The sequence below is a fragment of the Microcaecilia unicolor genome, chromosome 1 (assembly GCF_901765095.1).
Source record: "Microcaecilia unicolor chromosome 1, aMicUni1.1, whole genome shotgun sequence".
NCBI lineage: Eukaryota > Metazoa > Chordata > Amphibia > Gymnophiona > Siphonopidae > Microcaecilia > Microcaecilia unicolor.
The window spans coordinates 374414679-374432757 of record NC_044031.1 but is presented as its reverse complement, the minus strand read 5'-3'; the positions used below and the strand labels follow the sequence as shown (position 1 = coordinate 374432757).

Genomic DNA, 18079 nt, shown 5'->3' with positions numbered 1-18079 from the left:
TGAGGATGTCCTTCCCTGTGATGGCAGTTAAGGATGTCCAAAATGTGGATGTTTCTGTGAGAAGGACATCCATGCCTTTGCTATGCCTCTGACACTCTCTTTATTTATTTATTTATGTGGATTTTAGATCACAAGTAGCAGCAGTGGGATTTGAACCTGCCACTTCTAGATTGCAAGACCAGTGCTCTAACCACTAGGCCACTCTGAGGGGCATAATTGAATGTGAACGCCCATCTCCATGGGTGTCTATGTCCGAAAACAGGTACATGAAGAGGCGGGACAGACCGTATTTTCGAAAAAAAATGGGCGTCCATCTTTTTTTCAATAATACGGTTTGTGCTGGCCAAATGCATCGGATTTGTGCGGATTTGAGCTGGGCAGTATCTTTTTCAGTGGTAATGGAAAAAACGACCAAATCCAAGGCATTGGGTCATGGGAGGGGCCAGGATTCGTAGTGCACTGGCCCCTCCTCATATGCCAGGACATCAACCGGGCACCCTAGGGGGCACTTGTAAAATGTAAAAAACAAAAGTAAAATACCTCCCAAGTCCATAGCTCCCTTCCTTTGGGTGCTGAGCCCCTCAAATCCCGCCCAAAACCCACTGCCCAGAACTCTACACGATTACCATAGCCCTAAGGGGTGAAGGGGGCACCTACATGTGGGTACAGTGGGTTTTGGGGGCGGTTTGGAGGGCTCCCATTTATCAGCACAAGTGTAACAGGTAGGGGGGGGATGGGCCTGGGCCCACCTGGGTGAAGTCCACTGCACCCACTAACAAGTGCTCCAGGGACCTGCATACTGATGTCATGGAGCTGGGTATGACATTTGAAGCTGCCATACAGGCAGGAAAAAAAAGGTTTTTCAAGTTCTTTTTTTTGGTGGGAGGGGGTTAGTGACCACTGGGGGAGTCCGGGGACGTCATCCCCGATTCCCTCCGTTGGTCATCTGGGCAGTTGGGGCACTTTTTTGGGACTTGTTCGTGAATACAAAGGGTCCAAAAAAAGTGACCCAAAATCACGGTAAAACCGCCTTTCATTTTTCAATTATCGGCTGAAGGCGGCCACCTCTCCTTGGCCGATAACCACGCCCCAGTCCTGCCTTCACCACGCCTCCGACACGCCCCCGTCAACTTTGGTCATTCCTGCGACAGAGTGCAGTTGAAGACGACCAAAATCGGCTTTCGATTATACCGATTTGGTCGCCCACGGGAGAAAGACGCCAATCTCCCGATTTGGGTCGAAATATGGGTGTCTTTCTCTTTAGAAAATAAGGCGGTCTGCCACTCCTCCGCTGTACTCCAGTTGAGGATGTCCAAAATGTTTGAAAGAAGGACGTCCACGTCTTCGTTATGCCTCCGCTGACACACACATACCTCCCCACCCCAGGGACCTGCATACTGCCCCCCCCCCCCACAGGGATGGCCAAATTTCAAGGGAGTGGAATGGAGGAGTGGCAGAGTGGCCTAGTGGTTAGAGCATGGGTCTTGCAATCCAGAGGGGGCTGGTTCAAATCCCACTGCTGCTACTTGTGATCCAAAATCTAAATAAATAAAGAGGGTGTCGGAGGCATAGCAAAGGCATGGATGTCCTTCTCACAGAAACATCCACATTTTGGACGTCCTCAACTGCCGTCACTTACCCTCCTTAGGAAGGAAATCATGTGCAAATGAGCTAACAGCGAGCAGCTTTCCTTCTTACATGCCCATTCCTTTTCGGATCGGTAAGGGAAGGGATTTTTCCATTCACTTAGTGGGACCAGCGCACTACGAATGCTGGCTCCTCCCACAACCAAATGGCTTGGATTTGGTTGTTTCTGAGATGGTCATCCTCGGTTTTCATTATCGCCAAAAACCGGGGACGACCATCTCTAAGGTTGACCTATTTCATGATTTGGGCGTCCCCGACCATATTATCGAAAGAAAAGATGGACATCCATCTTGTTTCGATAATACAGGTTGCCCCACCCCTTTACGGGGCCGTCCTTAGAGATGGACACCCTTAGAGATGGGTGCCCCCATTCGATTATCCCCCTCTATGCTGCTGCCTACTTAGACGACATTGTTATCTACAGTAAGGATTGGAGGACTCATCTCATTCAGGTAGAAGCAGTAATGAATGGTCTATGGACCACTGGGCTAACAGTAAATCCTAAAAATTGTTTCTTGGGAGGACAAAAAGTCCACTACTTGAGGTACTCGGTCAGGAAAGGACAAGAGAGACCACAGATCCGGAAGGTAGAGGCAATCATCCAGGTGCCAGTACCACAGATGAAGAAATAAGTATGAGTCGTCCATTCTGGCCCATGAAGTGGACAGTGGAGAGCACCCAGCAGCTGTTCCAAAGAGAGAAAAATTATGCGTTAATTGAGAAGGAAGCTCTAGCTGTTAAGTGGGTCCTGGAAACATTCCAGTATTATTTGTTGGGGTGACACTTCTTGCTGGTCACTGATCATCAACCCCTTTGGTGGATGCCTTGACTTAAAGTCTCAAAAGTGAGTATCATGTACTGGTTCCTTAGCCTGCAGCCCTTTAGCTATTGGGTGAAACATTGGGCAGGTCCAAAACATGCTAATGCTGACTTTTTGTCTCAGGAGATGGACCCTGATTTGGCACAACGGGGCAGGGTTGAGCTGTGGGAGAGGGTATGGGAGGGGGTACACAGAACACTGCCCCTCACCCTTAAGAAGGATCCCTCAGGTACTACAAACCACCTTAAAACCCTTAGCCCCACCCCCCCAGGGAGGAATTGAGATGGAAGGGGTAGAGTCAAAACCAGGAACTATAAAAGGCAAGGCCAGAGTGGGATTAAGGAGGCCCCTGAATGGAAGATGTGAAGAACCAGCATACACCTTTACAGTATATGTTTAGCTACTATGACCTGGCTGAGGTAAGCCAACTTTTGATTTGAAGACTTGAGCTTTGTTCAGAGGTCTGGCTGGGACCAGACCTGGAAACCCAGAGAGTGAAAGAGAGAGAGAGAGAGCGGAAACTTACAGACCGTGTTTGGGGCGTGCCAATCACAAGCTACAGACTATGTTTTGGGCCCTGTCAGCCACAGCCTTGGTTAAGACTTTGTTCTCGGAAGTAAAAAGACTTTACCTTTGTTTCTGGGCCTGTGAAGTAACAGACCTCAGACTGAAGTTTAATAAAGCCCTTATTTATGTTTACAACCTTATCCAGCTATGTTATTGTGAAGGTCCACCCACCCTCCACCCTTGCTCACAGTATCACAGTGACATGCAGTTCTAATTGCTGTGTTTTGTACTGATTGCCTACATCAGACTAAAGAGAGATTGATATCTGAATAGTCTATGTTGCAGTAATCCAGCTGTGAAGTTATTAATGCATACGGTAAGGTCAACTATGATGCCTCATCTAGGTAATGACATACTACTCAGAATTGTCTGAGAAAAAAGAAGTACTTCCCCAGGACCTTTACCTGAAACTTAAAAAGGAAGCTGTTGGTCAAGATAAACACCTAAATACTTGAAGTAATCAACAAGAGTAACAGAAGAACCACAAAATATTGGGCCAAGTGAGGGATTTAAATGCCTGCTTGTGATCCATGATGCCACGGTTTAAGAGGGATTAAGAATAATACAGTTCTCATAAAGCCAAATAATGACTGCATCTAGCAGTGCCGTAGCGAGGGCGGCTGACACCCGGGGCGGGTCGCCGCTGCGCACCCCCCCCCCAGGTGCAGCACATCGCACCCCCCTCAGCGCCCACCCCCCCCCAGAGCGCATTCTTACATTATTTAGAAGTGAGGGGCGGGCGGGAGAGCCGATCCACCCCCGAGTGCACGTCGCTGGGAGCTGCATTGGCTCCGCTGGTTCCCTGCTCTCTCTGTCCCAGAACAGGAAGTAATCTGTTCCGGAGCAGAGAGAGCAGGGAAACAGCGGAGCCAACACCCCCCCAGCGGCGTGCACCCAGGGCGGACCACCCTACCGCCCCCCTTCCTACGCTACTGGCATCTAGACAGGTTTGGAGTTGATTTAAATCTGGGTGAGAAACATCAGAACAAGCAAACAGCAGAATATCGTTGGTGTAGTAGTCTGCACTAATACTGTGTTCGTGTATTAGTGTAGTGAGGAAAATAAGAAAGATGCTGAACAATAGGGCCAGCACCAAACCCTGTGACATACCACATTGCAAATTGCACACTGCAGAAGTAGAAGAAGGTAATGCAACAGGAAATGTTTGCCCAATGAGGAAAAATAAAAACTAGGGCTACATTTTAATCACAATTAATGCAGCGATTAATCATTAATCTCAATTAAAAAAAATTAATCACATTGCAGCATCTCCTGTTTCCAAACATTTCTTCTACTTTCCACTTCCAACCCCTGTCCTCGGTGCACTCTGACATCTTCCCCCCCTCACACTCGTTTTTCAACATCACCCACCCCTTCGTTAGTCTACCTTAAAAGTGATCTTCTGTTGATCCTTGCCAATGGCAGCATTGTATATATGTTGTCTACTGCCTGGTTGAAAGCTTTCCCTCTGACCCATCCCACCCGTACAGAAAAAAGAAGTGATTTTAGAGGAGGCAGGGCAGGCTAGAGAGGGAGTGCTTTGGGGCAGACCACAGGCAGCATATGTGCAATGCAGCCACTTTCAGGGATCAACAGAAGACTACCTTTAAAGCAGACTGGCAGAGGGGATTGAGAAGGGGAATCTGGGTGGTGGTGGTGGTGGTGGGGTGGGGTGGGGGTGGGGGGGGGTTGATTTGCAGACCTGAAATAGAACTGGAGGAAAAGGATAGTGATAGGAGTGTACTACCATCCACCTGGCCAGACAGATGTAGAAATGCTGTCAGAAATTAGGGAGGCTAACAAACTGGGCGACACAATAATAATGGGTGATTTCAATTACCCCGATATTAACTGGATAACATCAGGGCATGCTAAGGAGGTTAAATTCCTTGACGAAATCAAAGTCTGTTTTATGGAGCAGCTGGTACAGGAGCCAACAAGAGAAGGAGAAATTCTAGACCTAGTCCTTAGTGGAGTGCATGATCTGGTGTAGGAGGTAATGGTGATGGGGCTGCTTGATAACAGTGATCATAATATGATCAGATTTGATATCGGCTTTAGAGTAAGCACACACAGGAAAACCAATAAGTTAGCATTTAACTTTCAAATGGAGACTATGATAAAATGAGAAGAACATTGAAAAGGAAGTTGTTTTTTTTTGGGTGGGAGGGGGTTAGTGACCACTGGGGGAGTCAGGGGAGGTCATCCCTGATTCCCTCCGGTGGTCATCTGGGCAGCTGGGGCACTTTTTGGGGACTTGTTCGTGAGAAAAAGGGTCCAGAAAAAGTGACCCAAATTCTTGTTCTGGCGCCCTTCTTTTTTCGATTATCGGCTGAGCACGCCCATCTCTGCTCGGCCGATAAACACGCCCCAGTCCCACCTTCACCACGCCTCCAACACACCCCCGTCAACTTTGTCCGTTCCCGTGACAGATTGCAGTTGGAGACGCCCAAAATCGGCTTTCGATTATACCGATTTGGGCGCCCACGGGAGAAAGATGCCCATCTCCCGATTTGGGTCAAAATATGGGCGTCTTTCTCTTTCAAAAATAAGCTGGATAGTGTATGAAGGATATCCTCGCTGTTGAAACCTTCCTGACATTACTTGTGCCTGTTGTACAAATCGAGCATGGATTAATTAGACAAAGCCAACATGGATTTAGTGAAGGGAAATCTTCCCTCACCAATCTATTATATTTCTTTGAAGGGGTGAACAAACCTATGGATAAAGGTGAGCCAGTCGATATTGTGTATCTGGAATTTCATAAGGTGTTTGACAAAGTACCTCATGAAAGACTCCAGAGGAAATTGGAGAGTCATGGGATAGGAGGTAGTGTCCTATAGTGGATTATCAGTCCTTTCTGTGGTTACAATCAAAGCAGTTTACATATTAAATACAGTACTTATTTTGTACCTAGGGCAGTGTAGGGTTAAGTGACTTGCCCAGGGTCACAAGGTGCTGTAGTGGGAAATAAATAAATACAGCTCCTTTAATTGTGCAATTAATCGCAATTAAAAAGGTTATAATCATGCAATTAATCACGATTAAAAATTTTAATTGAAATGCAGCCCTAATAAAAACCTTTGGAGTATAGTACCTCTAATACCTATAGCTTCTACATATCATCAAAGTTTGATAAAAACCACTCCCGTGTTTAATGGTTGGCAATATGTCAATTTCTCCAAATTGTGTTTTGTGGGATTGTAGCTAAACAGTTCAGTTTTTGTTTCATCATTCCAAAAATTTCAAGCATATCAACATTTTATTTAATATGCTTTAGACAATGACTTTTGTGATGAGATTATAGAAAAGATTTCCTTCTGACAGCTCTCCCATGAAGATTATTGTTGTTTGAACAATGCCATACTGTAGACCTGTGGACAATGATTCAAGTGTCAGCTGCAGTTTTTAGTGGGTCATTTGCATTGATCTGTGGGTTTTGTTTTGGGGCAGTGCTACCAAAGATTTTTCTTGGTCTTCCATATCTTGTCTTGACTTCAACAGTTCCACGTAACTTCCATTTCTTAACAATATTTCTGTCAGTTGAAATTGCTAGCTGAAAGCATGTAGAGATTTTTAATATCCTTCTCCAGCTTTGTAAGACTGAATTATCTTCATTTTTAAATGCTCAGAAGCTGCTTACATGAGCCCATGGTTGTTGAAAGTAGATAGAAATACAATCTCAACAGCTTGTTCTAAGGTTGGACTTGTCTTCAGTAGACAATTCCAGCCTTAGATGTTGGTTTTCAGCTTTGAAAAAGATAATAATACGTCCACTGGAATGGTGTTCAGACTTTTGCACATATTATATTTATTTTATGAAGCGTCGTTCTAACTGCCGCAGGCATTATGCCCAGAAATTCAATGCTGAGCCATGTCTGGGCTTCGGAATTGAATATATGGGTTTGTGGAACCAGCCAAAACATAACTGGTTAAGTGTGGGGCACCACATAAAGATAGGACTGAATTTTATGTGGTTCTGTTATGCAGTTACCTTGACTGGTTAAGTGCTGAATGTCAGCACTTAACTGGCCAAGTGCTTACTGTGGCCCCGGAATGATCCAAAAATAGCAGGCTAACTGGACGTTTTCAGCAGCAGTAACTGGTTAAGTACCACTGAAAATGACTGGTTAGCCCCGAACAAGCGGTTTAACCAGGTAGGAGCTGGTTAAATTGCTTTGAATATGGAATTAGTTGTGTTTAACTTTATATCATGTAGAGGTTGTGTTAACTTCCAATCACTTGGGGGTCTTTTTGCAAAGCTGCGTTAGATGCAAATGCACACCTAATGCAGCTAAACATGGAGTACCGTGGGACGCACTCAGGCATCCTATGCTGAATTCAAAATGTGTGTGCTAACTGCGAGCTAAAGTTAAAATGTTTTTTTCTAAGGGAGCATGATATGAATGGAGAGTGGACATTCCTGCATTAACCAGTTAGTGCATCTGCATTACCATGCGCTAATTGGTTAGTGCATGGATAACACAGAGCCTTATCGCCTACAAATTGGGTGGTGGTAAGTACTCATGTGATAATTTTTTAAAAGGCTGATTGCTAATGGCAACATTAACGCATGGTCATTAATGCAAAAAATAGGAAAAAGGCATTTTTATGGCTGCAGTAAAAATGACCTTCGCATATGGGAAAGATCCACATAAGGGTGCACTAAGGCCATTTTGTGCTGCAGCTTAGTAAAACGATCTCTTGGGGATTTATTGAAACATGCAATTTGACCAGAAGTGCCTACCCTTTTGTTTTCAATTAATTGTTAGATGAAATTTAAAAAAATATATGTAAATTTCTTTTTCCATTTTTTAATTTGGTAAATAAGCTACATGCTATTATATCCCACTACACAACATTAAAAGAAAATTTCAATTATATTGAAAGTGTAGAACAGGCAACATTTTAAGTTAAGTTTTGTACATATTTGTGTTTATAAAAATATCTTTTTTTCTGTAAATATCCATTCTATACATTGCTTGATCTGTTCGTTTCAATGGAATATCTTTGCTGAACTGTGCTATTTTCTATGAAGAATGGTTGTATATTCATTTTTTTATACTCTGCTTAGGGAATTGTTGATACCATGAAGACCAAGCAGTACAATTTCCTTGATCAGAGGAAGGCTGATTTTGACCAGGACTATGAAGATTTTTGTAAACAGACAAGTGACCTACATGTATGTTCTTTCTCTTCTCCCAGACAGCATTTTACTTGGCATGCGTAGGCCATGATTTTAGACACATATTCATGTGTGTTCATCTATGTGGGCACTAACACTGAATATTGCTGGCACCTGTATAGCTGCCAGCTCCTCCCTGACCCCATCTAACGCCTCTCTCCAGCCTACCTACAAAATGGCTGGTCAGAACTGATATTCAGTGGCACTGCCCAGTTAAGTGCTGCTGAATACCAGTGGCCTGCCTGCACAGCATGATTTAAGTGGGCAGGAGGGTTTTGAATATCGACCGGTTAGATAGTAAATTCTGTGGGGGACAGGAAAATACTTACTGGGCCAGGAGAGCTACCTGTCTGCTGAAAATACCCAGTTAGGGCTAGATTCTATATATGGCGCCTGAAAAATCTGCGTGAAAAAAAAATACACCTAGGCGTATTCTCTAAAGCACGCCTATATTTTATAGAATAGGCTTAAATTTCCTTGCAGTATATAGAATATGCTGAGCGCCTTTCCACATGACCAAATTTAGTTGTGGCCATTTACGCCATGTTTTACTTGGCATAAATCCCGATGCCTAAATTGGGTGCAGAGCGGGTGTAATCTATAACAAAGTGCATAGACTTTAGAAATGCCAATGCCCCGCCCATGGCCATGCCCCCTTTTCAACTATGCGACTTAGAATTTAAGCGCACCACGTTACAGAATACACTTAGCAAGTTGTGCGCATAAATCTTAATGCCAATTAGTGCTGATAATTGCTTGTTAACATGCAATTGACAGTGCTGATTAGCTAGTTAACCAATTAAAAAGGTCTTTTTCTAAGGCACGCTAGTGTTTTTAGCTGGCCCTAAATATAGGCGCAGGCTTAATGGTAGACATGCCAATGTATTCCTATGGGCATCTCTAGCATTTATTGCACGCCTATTTTTAACGCATGCTAAAAACACTAGTGCGCCTTAGTAAAAGACCTCCTTAGTTACACGCACTGTTATAGTGCTTAAGTTCAAACCAGCTATTGTGAGGTTGTTCCGGGGGCAGAGTTGGCACACCAGTATTCAGTACTTTAACTGGTTAAGATAACCATGTAAATAGGACTGCATAAAACACAGCCCTATCTGTATGCAGTTCTTCATAGCCGTTTAAGTGCCGACTACCACATTTAGGGGTCCTTTTACAAAGCAGCGGTAAGCCCAACGCGGGCTTACCACTCGCTAAAAGGGAGGTACCAACGGGCTACGACAGCAGCCCGGCGGTAGTTCCCACCCCGAGTGTGCATCATATCCGGCGCTACAAAAATATATATTTTTTTAGCAGCAGTGTGTACCCAGCAGTAATCGGGCAGTGCTGCGCGCTGCCCAGTTACTGCCAGGATAGCTCGGGAGCCCTTACCACCACCTCAGTGGGTTGTGGTAAGTGCTTCTACCTGAAATGGCCGCACAGCAAGGGTTTCACTTGCTGCACAGCCATTTCATGAAAAAATAAAGACTTGCCTTTTAACCGCTGCGGTAAAAGGGGGCCTCAGTGTGTGTCAAAAATGCACGCCAACGCCAGCACAGGCCCCCTTTTGCTTCAACTTTGTAAAAGGGGCCCTTAACTAGCTATGTTTTAGCTCGCTCTCTATACCCAGAAATTCAGTGCCGGAGCCTGGACATGACCTGGCATTGAATTTCTGGGTTTAACGCTGATGGGTGTCAGCAAAACACTGATTGCTGCCAGCTGAATCTTGAGCCCATTGTACCTGAAAGTAGCTTACATTGAGATACCAATGAAAAAACATGTGTTAAATTTTTAAAAAAAAGCAAGTCATGAACCTCCTTTTACAACCTCTATTCTTAACTGTATTTCTCTTTTCCGGAACTGGTAATCACCATTAGGGAATAATGTAAGCCACATTGAGCCTGCAAATAGGTGGGAAAATGTGGGATACAAATGCTACAAATAACTAACTAACTAACTAAATAAATAAATTAGTTTAGTCAAGGTGATTTTAAACTAAATAAATTTTCAAAATCATCCTATTGTGCAGCAGCCCTCATGAAGTTTTTAATATTTCAATGGTTTTTATTGATGATGTACCACATCAAACAAAACCAATAAAGTCAAACATTTTGCAAACATTCAGTCATGTCATAATTTACATATGCATCTAGTCTAACATCATCATCATTATTTTACATCCTTTCCTCCCCCTTCCCCCCCCCCCCCAACCTCCCCTTTATTTTACTCCATTACCTTTAACTACTTATTTCATGGTAATTATACTAGCAATATCTATTACAGGTCTTAACCGGTCCAAAATCCGGAGCAAATATCTGCTGGATGTCTCACTATCTAGGACGTATCCAATTTGTTAAGCACTGCACTTCTAGTCTTGTGGGAGATATTTTGTAAATATTTAGACCATATATTAACAAAGATCTTTCTTTCCTTTGGGTTACCATAAGCCTCCATGGCCTCCCAGAGCATTAGCTCCTCATGAAGTTTTTAATAATTCTGCAAATATAGTGGGTCCAGATGGACACAAATGAACCCAGTATATTTGTGATAAGTACATTGTAGAGTCTGGATTATATAGATGTTTGTGTTCTGATTTCTTTTAGAATCAGCTGAAGATTTTTATGGATACTACCTTTGAAAATATTCACAGCACTGAAAGAGCTCTGAATCTGCTGAGGAAGTTTGAAAGGTAAAAAGACATTTATGAACACAGTGTTTAAAGAGTGGTGCCAATGGAAATTCTGTAAATATCTGCATATTTTCTTCTTGAATCTATTGCTTTCTCTTTTGGTCCCTTTCTCCATCGTTTTACTAACAGAAATACCCAGTCTGTGCTCAGGATAGAAGACCCCTTCCCCCAATAGCGCCCTTTTTGGTGTAATTGGTTAAAGCTGCTTTCAACAGTATTAGGGGCTGCAGGAGGGACCGAGTTCGAGTCTGACCATTCCAAGGAGCCAAGAGAAGCCCCTGCTGGTTCCCCATCTTTCTCATGCCCAAGGAACCGTGGGATGGTTGCTTTTTTGTTGTCTTAACTTTATCTGGATATTTATCTGGTTAGCGGAATATTATCACTAACCACTAACTTCTAACTGCCCTAGCTCCACCCATGGACTGCTCTGGCACTAGCTGGGTAATACCAAGGCAGTCTGTAAGATAGTCAGTGGCACTATCTAGACAGTGCCACTGAATATCCGTGGATAGGCTCGACTGGCAGCTGTTATCCAGATAAATGTCTTTGTCTTTCATTATTTGAGCCAACTGAGCTTTGCATGTTGTTACTCTTGTTTACGCAAAACAGCAAAAGTAGAGGCTGACAAATGCGCAAACCAATAGGGAGATAATCTCAAAAAACAGTTTATTCAGAATATTCATATCAATATCAAGGACCCGACATGGTCCGTGTTTCGGCGCCAAAGCGCCTGCCTCAGGGGTCACAATCAACTTTCTACAAAAATAACAGGACAAATTAAAAACATAATATTAAGAGATTTCAAATAAAATATATCCGCCTTAATAAAATATGTAGCCAAACATATACGGACATTCATAATGGTATTGCAAATTTGTAAATGTATACTGATAAATTATGTAAAAAAATGTTAATATATTATAATTATGTGAGCAGATATTGTGGACAGAGAAACATCAAACAATGAAAAGTGATAACTATCAAATAAATGAACTGATAAATGAAAGGCATAGGTCAGGCTGATGAAACATCAACATATCTACATATATATTTATCCTGATCTAATAGTAAAAAATACATTCCTACAACTTGAACAAGTAAAATGCTTCAAGACATCATGATCCGACACCATTTAAAACTACATTACATTTACATATTAATTATAAATATAATTCAATGAAATAATGTCAAACCTCTGAGAAGAAGCTGATAGGCTTGAATTCCTTTATGTATGCAAGTTAATCCACTGTAAAAGGATAAAAGCATTTTTAAAAATACTACAGAGGGATAAAATTCCTGTTATTCATGCGAATGATACATATTCAGCAATTTTAGGTATTACAGTGCACAACACATTCCAATAGTTTACTTACACATTTGCCTGTTTAGACATAAATATACGCTTTACACTTATGTTTTGCATAAAGATGATGGTCTATATACATTTATATAGATTGGCCCATTTTAACTTATTTACATTTTTATGAAATAACAGGAATTTTATCTCTCTGTAGTATTTTTAAAAATGCTTTTATCCTTTTACAGTGGATTAACTTGCATACATAAAGGAATTCAAGCCTATCAGCTTCTTCTCAGAGGTTTGACATTATTTCATTGAATTATATTTATAATTAATATGTAAATGTAATGTAGTTTTAAATGGTGTCGGATCATGATGTCTTGAAGCATTTTACTTGTTCAAGTTGTAGGAATGTATTTTTTTACTATTAGATCAGGATAAATATATAGGAAAGGATAATGGATGGTACTAGGAAGTAGAAGTCAATGGATTGTTATGAAGCAGTCTTTGGGAAGAGAAAGGTTTTTAGCCTCTTCCTGAAGCTAAAGTAGCGGTTTCTGTTCTGATGGCAATAGGTAGAGAGTTCCATATTTTAACTCCAAATACAGGGAATAGAGAGCAGAAAATCTTCTGATTTTGAATTATGTTTTGAAACAGTGACACTAGCATCAATTGTTCTTTTAGTCTGTTAGACTGGACCAAATGTAGCGAAACGGTCTTATTCAGCAGTTCAGAGGTGAAACCCTGTAAGATTTGAAAAACTAAACAAGCAGCTTTGAACCTGAGTCTTTCTGCAATGGGAAGCCAGTGCAGTTTGTTAAGATGAGTTGAAACACTAGTATATCTATTCAATCTGTATATTAGTCTAGCAGCTGTATTCTGTATGATTTGCAGTTTTTTCTGATACTGCCACTTAATACCAAGAAATAAAATGTTACAGTAATCCAAGTGTTTCCCATGTGTTTCCCATCCCTATCTCTGTCATTTTTACTCCTCCCCTTTTATTGTATTTGACATACTCCTGTACACTGCCTTGCTATAAAATTAAAAAGGCAGTCAATCAACTTTTTTAATACTCTAAACTCAACTAAACTGTTGCCACTTTATTTCTTGCATGATCAGATTGAAAATATCTAGTTTGGGCATTGATGAAAAATATCACAAGATTCTTCAAAACTATGGCCATGACATTGAGATGGTCTCCAGATTGTACACAAAGCAGAAAAATGAACCTCCCTTAGGCCGTGATTTACCCCCTATTGCTGGAAGGATTTTATGGGCTCGTCAGCTCTTCCATAGGATCCAGCAACCAATGGAACTTTTCCAGCAGCTTCCCATGGTCCTGCAAACAGAAGATGCCAAACGTATCATCCGAAACTATAACAAAGTGGCAAAAGTCCTCTTGGAATACGAGGTCCTGTTCCATAGGGCATGGCTTAAACAGGTGACGTATCCTCTTCCTATCAGTAAATTAATTTAAGTGGGCAGGATAAGCTCCTGCCCACTTATATTGCTCTCAGGTCCAGCTGCTGATATTTAGTGGCATCTTGAAACTGGCCAGGAGAGGGGCTGTTATGTGGTTTCAGTCGGGGAGGAGCCGGCAGTTATTCAGGTACCAGCAGTATTCAGCACCGATGTCTGCATAGGCAGACGGGTGTCAGCACTGAATATCGGCTGGTACCTGCATAACTTCTAAGTACTGGCCCCTACCTTGCATTGTTCTCCCCTCCTAAAATCCTCTGTCCCAGTAGGATCCCCCCTCACCTCTCCTACCGGATCATCCTTTGTGGTCTAGTGGGTGACTGAGGCAGGAGTGAACCTCACTCTTTCATGCCCCTAGTAGCTCCAGTGACAAAATGGTTGCCACAACCTCTAATGGTAGTCTCATGGTACTACTGCTAGGTTTCTGTTGAGGGTGGGCTTTCATGCTTATGGGGGTCAATAAGGGGGATTAGGTTGTGTTGGGGTGGATTGCTTGTCTGGTTGGAAAGGGGCATTGGGTCATGTTGGGGGGAACCTGATATCCCCTTATATGGGTCCTGGCTGAATATCGGTTTGCACCTGCATAATATTCAGTGGCCAAGACGTGTCTGGTTATACCCAGATATTCAGTGCTGGTGCTTGGACATGGCTTAGTATTAAATATCCTGGATTAATTCAGCTGGCCACGGTTAGTGCTTAAAAAACTGCTGACTGCTGCTGGCTGAATATTGCCCAGTTTATATTTTTTTCTGTACAATTTCTGCATTTTCATTTGTAGGAACCATTTCATAGCTTGGCAAATGAATCACAAATCTTGAGTGCTCTATAAATAAAAATGTGAATTCTGTTTGGTTTTCTAAAAAGAATATTTACTTATTTTATACCAGTGAATTGATTATTCCTTTTAATAGTGCAGTACTGAAGTAATTATACCATAATAACCAAATCTTCTTGTTTTTCATCCTCAGGACATAGAGGAGTCTGTGATGTAATAATGCACTGTGGTACACAATTAGGAAGTTCATTACTATTTACTTGCTTTAAAGGATAGCTTCTGATGTGAGATATGTAATCTTTAGATCTCTAATAAATATATTGAATTACTTTTAATATCTCTGTCATATCATGTACTTTGTTTATGGTTCAGAAGAAACTAGTTTGTATATCATTTAGACACTAATAAATTGCATCTTTCGTCTTTGTAGATTGACACGGCTAAATCTGGACTTCAGGCTTCTTTGTTGGTGAAGGTTGCTGACACTGGGGAATTACTTGTGAATTTTGACCCCATGATACTGACACTGATTCGGGAGACTGAATGCATGGCTCATATGGGTCTTGAAATCCCACCCTTTGCAGTTTCTCTTCAACAGAAACAAGACGTGTTCAAAAAGAATTACGACAAACTTCAGGTATAGTTATTTTGAAGTAGCAGAGGAACAACGATAATAAATAGGGGGAGTAGTGGTTATGCTGTTGTAGCTTTCAGCATTCTTTTAAATTTTTTGATGCAGGCCATTTTCAAGAGCTGCTAAGTGAGTGGCAGGTGAAACAGGTTGAGTCAGACTTAAACTTCCATTTTGGCTCTAGACTTATCTTGTTTCCTCAGGGGAACTGGAACCCCATTCATTCAGTGTGATTAAATTAGGATTGACTAAGATGGTCACTAGTGACAGCACGTTTGAGTGCTGTACTTTTTTTGCATAAGGATTGTGTAGTGAGTACTTGCTTTTGGCATTCGTGGTTTCACACAGTAGTAAAATCTTCCTTAGAAACAACAAGGCAAGTGATCCACAAACTCCAATGTGGAAAACAAAACAGCAGATCAGCAATAAAGTTTTTAAATATCTGTTGCTGATCTGCTGTAAAATCTTCCTTTACAGATGTGGAGGGACATTTATGTTATGATGTTTAAATCTGATGTCTCAAACAGAAAAATGTTTATCATTTTTCTACCTTTGTTGTCTGGTGACTTTGTTTCTCTGATCATGCTGGTCCAGTATCTGATTCTGCTGCTCTCTATCTGTTCCCTTGACTCCGTTTCCAGGGCTTCCTTTCCATTTATTTCTTTTCTTTCCTCCTTTCTTCTTCATTTCTGGTCCTCCGCATACTTGACTGTACAGTGGATCCAGCTTCTGCCTATTTTCTCCATCCATGTGCAGTTTCTCTCCTCACTTCCTTTTCCCTCATCTAATCTCCTTCCTCTATCTTCCCTCCATGTCCAGCATTTCTTCTCTCTCCCTTCCCTCCCCTCCATCCATGTCCAGAATTTCTCTTGCTCTCCCCGCCATCCATGTCCTGAAACTCTCCTCTCTCCCCTGCCCCTCTCTATCCATCCATACCCAGCAATTCTCTTCTCTCCCCTGCCCCCCTCTGCCCATCCAAGCCCAGCAATTCTCTCCCCTGCCTTCCTCTGCCCATCCATGCCCAGCAGTTCTCTCCCCTGCCCCCCTCTGCCCATCCATGCCCAGCAATTCTCTCCCCTGCCTCCCTCTGCCCATCCATGCCCAGCAATTCTCTCCCCAGCCCCCCTCTGCCCTTCCATGCCCAGCAATTCTCTCCCCTGCCTCCCTCTGCCCATCCATGCCCAGCAGTTCTCTCCCCTGCCCCCCTCTGCCCATCCATGCCCAGCAATTCTCTCCTCTGCCCATCCATGCCCAGCAATTCTCTCCCCTGCCTCCCTCTGCCCATCCATGCCCAGCAATTCTCTCCCCTGCCCGCCTCTGCCCATCCATGCCCAGCAGTTCTCCTCCCTCCCCTGCCCTCCCGCTCCCATCCATGTCTAGCGATGTCCTTTGCCCCCCCATCCTCCCCTACCGCTCCCATCTGTCAGTTTCAATTACCTGCCTCGAAGCGCCGCATTATTTAAGGCCTGCCTGCTGCCTGTCTCTAGCTGCCTTCCCTGCTTGCTTCTCAGGAGTTCGGTTCGCGCCCTTAGTCCCACCGCAGGAAAAAGAAATGACGTCAGAATGACGTCAGAAGGCGGGACTAAGGGCGCGAACCGAACTCCTGAGAAGCAAGCAGGGAAGGCAGCTGGAGACGGGCAGCAGGGCTTTAAATAAGGTGGCGCTTCGAGGCAGGTATTTGAAACTGACGGATGGGAGCGGCAGGGGAGGATGGGGGGGCGAAGGACATGGATGGGAGCGGGAGGGGAGGTAAGCATGGCGCCCTCCTGCCATGCTTACCTCGTGCAATGGAGCCGGCTCGCCCCGTACAACAACCGGCTCGTAAGAGCTGTCAAAATTTAACAAGTGGCTCTTGCGAGCCGGTGCGAGCCGGCTCCAGCACACCACTGCCTAGGAGGCACTGCAGTGGACTTCACATAAAAGGTTCCAGGCACACTTCTCACTGTTGCCCCCTTATCTTATATGGTGAACCCTCCAAAACTTTATTATACCCAACTGTACACCTCTATAATAACCCTTATGCCTTAATGTGTCACTTATATGTAGGTACAGTAGGTTTTTGGTGAGTTTTGGAGGGCTCACACTTTCCATCGCAAGTGTAACATAGTTGGGTATGTGCCTGGGTTCTTCTGTCTATGCTACACAACCACTAGGCTACTCCTGGGACCTGCTTGCTGATCTAGTAGGACTGGCTATAAAATCTGAAGCTGTCATAGAGGCTGGTATGTACTTCTTTTTTTCACATCTTTAGGGGGCAAGAGGGGGGCAATGACCACTAGTGGTCATCTGGTCATTTAGGGCACCTGAGAATCTGAAAAATCAAACATAATAATATTACCTAAAGCCAGTAGCGTTTCTAGGCTGGCTGACACCCAGGGCGGATCACCGATGCCCCCCCCCCCCGGCGAATTTACACCCCCCCCCCCGGTTGCATTTTTACCTGCTGGGGGGGTGCCGCGCGCCTGTTGGCTCAGAGTCCGCTTGTTCCCTGGCCGCTGCTCCCTCTGCCCCGGAACAGGAAGTAACCTGTTCCGTACAGAGGGAGCAGCAGGGAGGGAACGAGCGGACTCGGAGCCAACAGGCGTGCGGCACCCCTCCAGCGGCGTGCACCCGGGGCGGACCGCTCCCACCCCCCCCTTGGTACGCCACTGCCTAAAGCAAAAACTTTACTGTAACTACTCAAATAAAACAATTCCAAAAATACTTACTTTGCGGTTGCTTTGTATGAGGCAGAGACAAACTTTTGTCTCGGCAAGGGGCAGCTGACTTCAGACGCCAAACTTTTGGTGCTTTAAAGAGCTGATGCTGAATACATCACTGATTTACTCACAAACTTCAAAACATGCAACAATTCAAACAATATACACTCATTAAATATATAAAATCACACAAATACTAAACACCTGAAATAAAAACATATCACTCTGATTAGCAATACATAACTCCCTTATGAGGATATAATTACTCCTAAGTGTCCAAGTACTGATGC

The 18079-nt window shown here is 43.4% G+C and overlaps 1 protein-coding gene across 1 annotated transcript in view; it reads left to right on the top strand.

Annotated features, from left to right (window-relative positions):
• Positions 1-18079, top strand: part of DNAH5 (dynein axonemal heavy chain 5) — a 925453-nt gene that overhangs the window by 89597 nt on the left and 817777 nt on the right. The window contains 4 exon segments of the mRNA XM_030220396.1: positions 8109-8216; positions 10817-10902; positions 13325-13646; positions 14890-15096. Of these exon segments, the coding sequence (XP_030076256.1) occupies positions 8109-8216; positions 10817-10902; positions 13325-13646; positions 14890-15096 (723 nt within the window).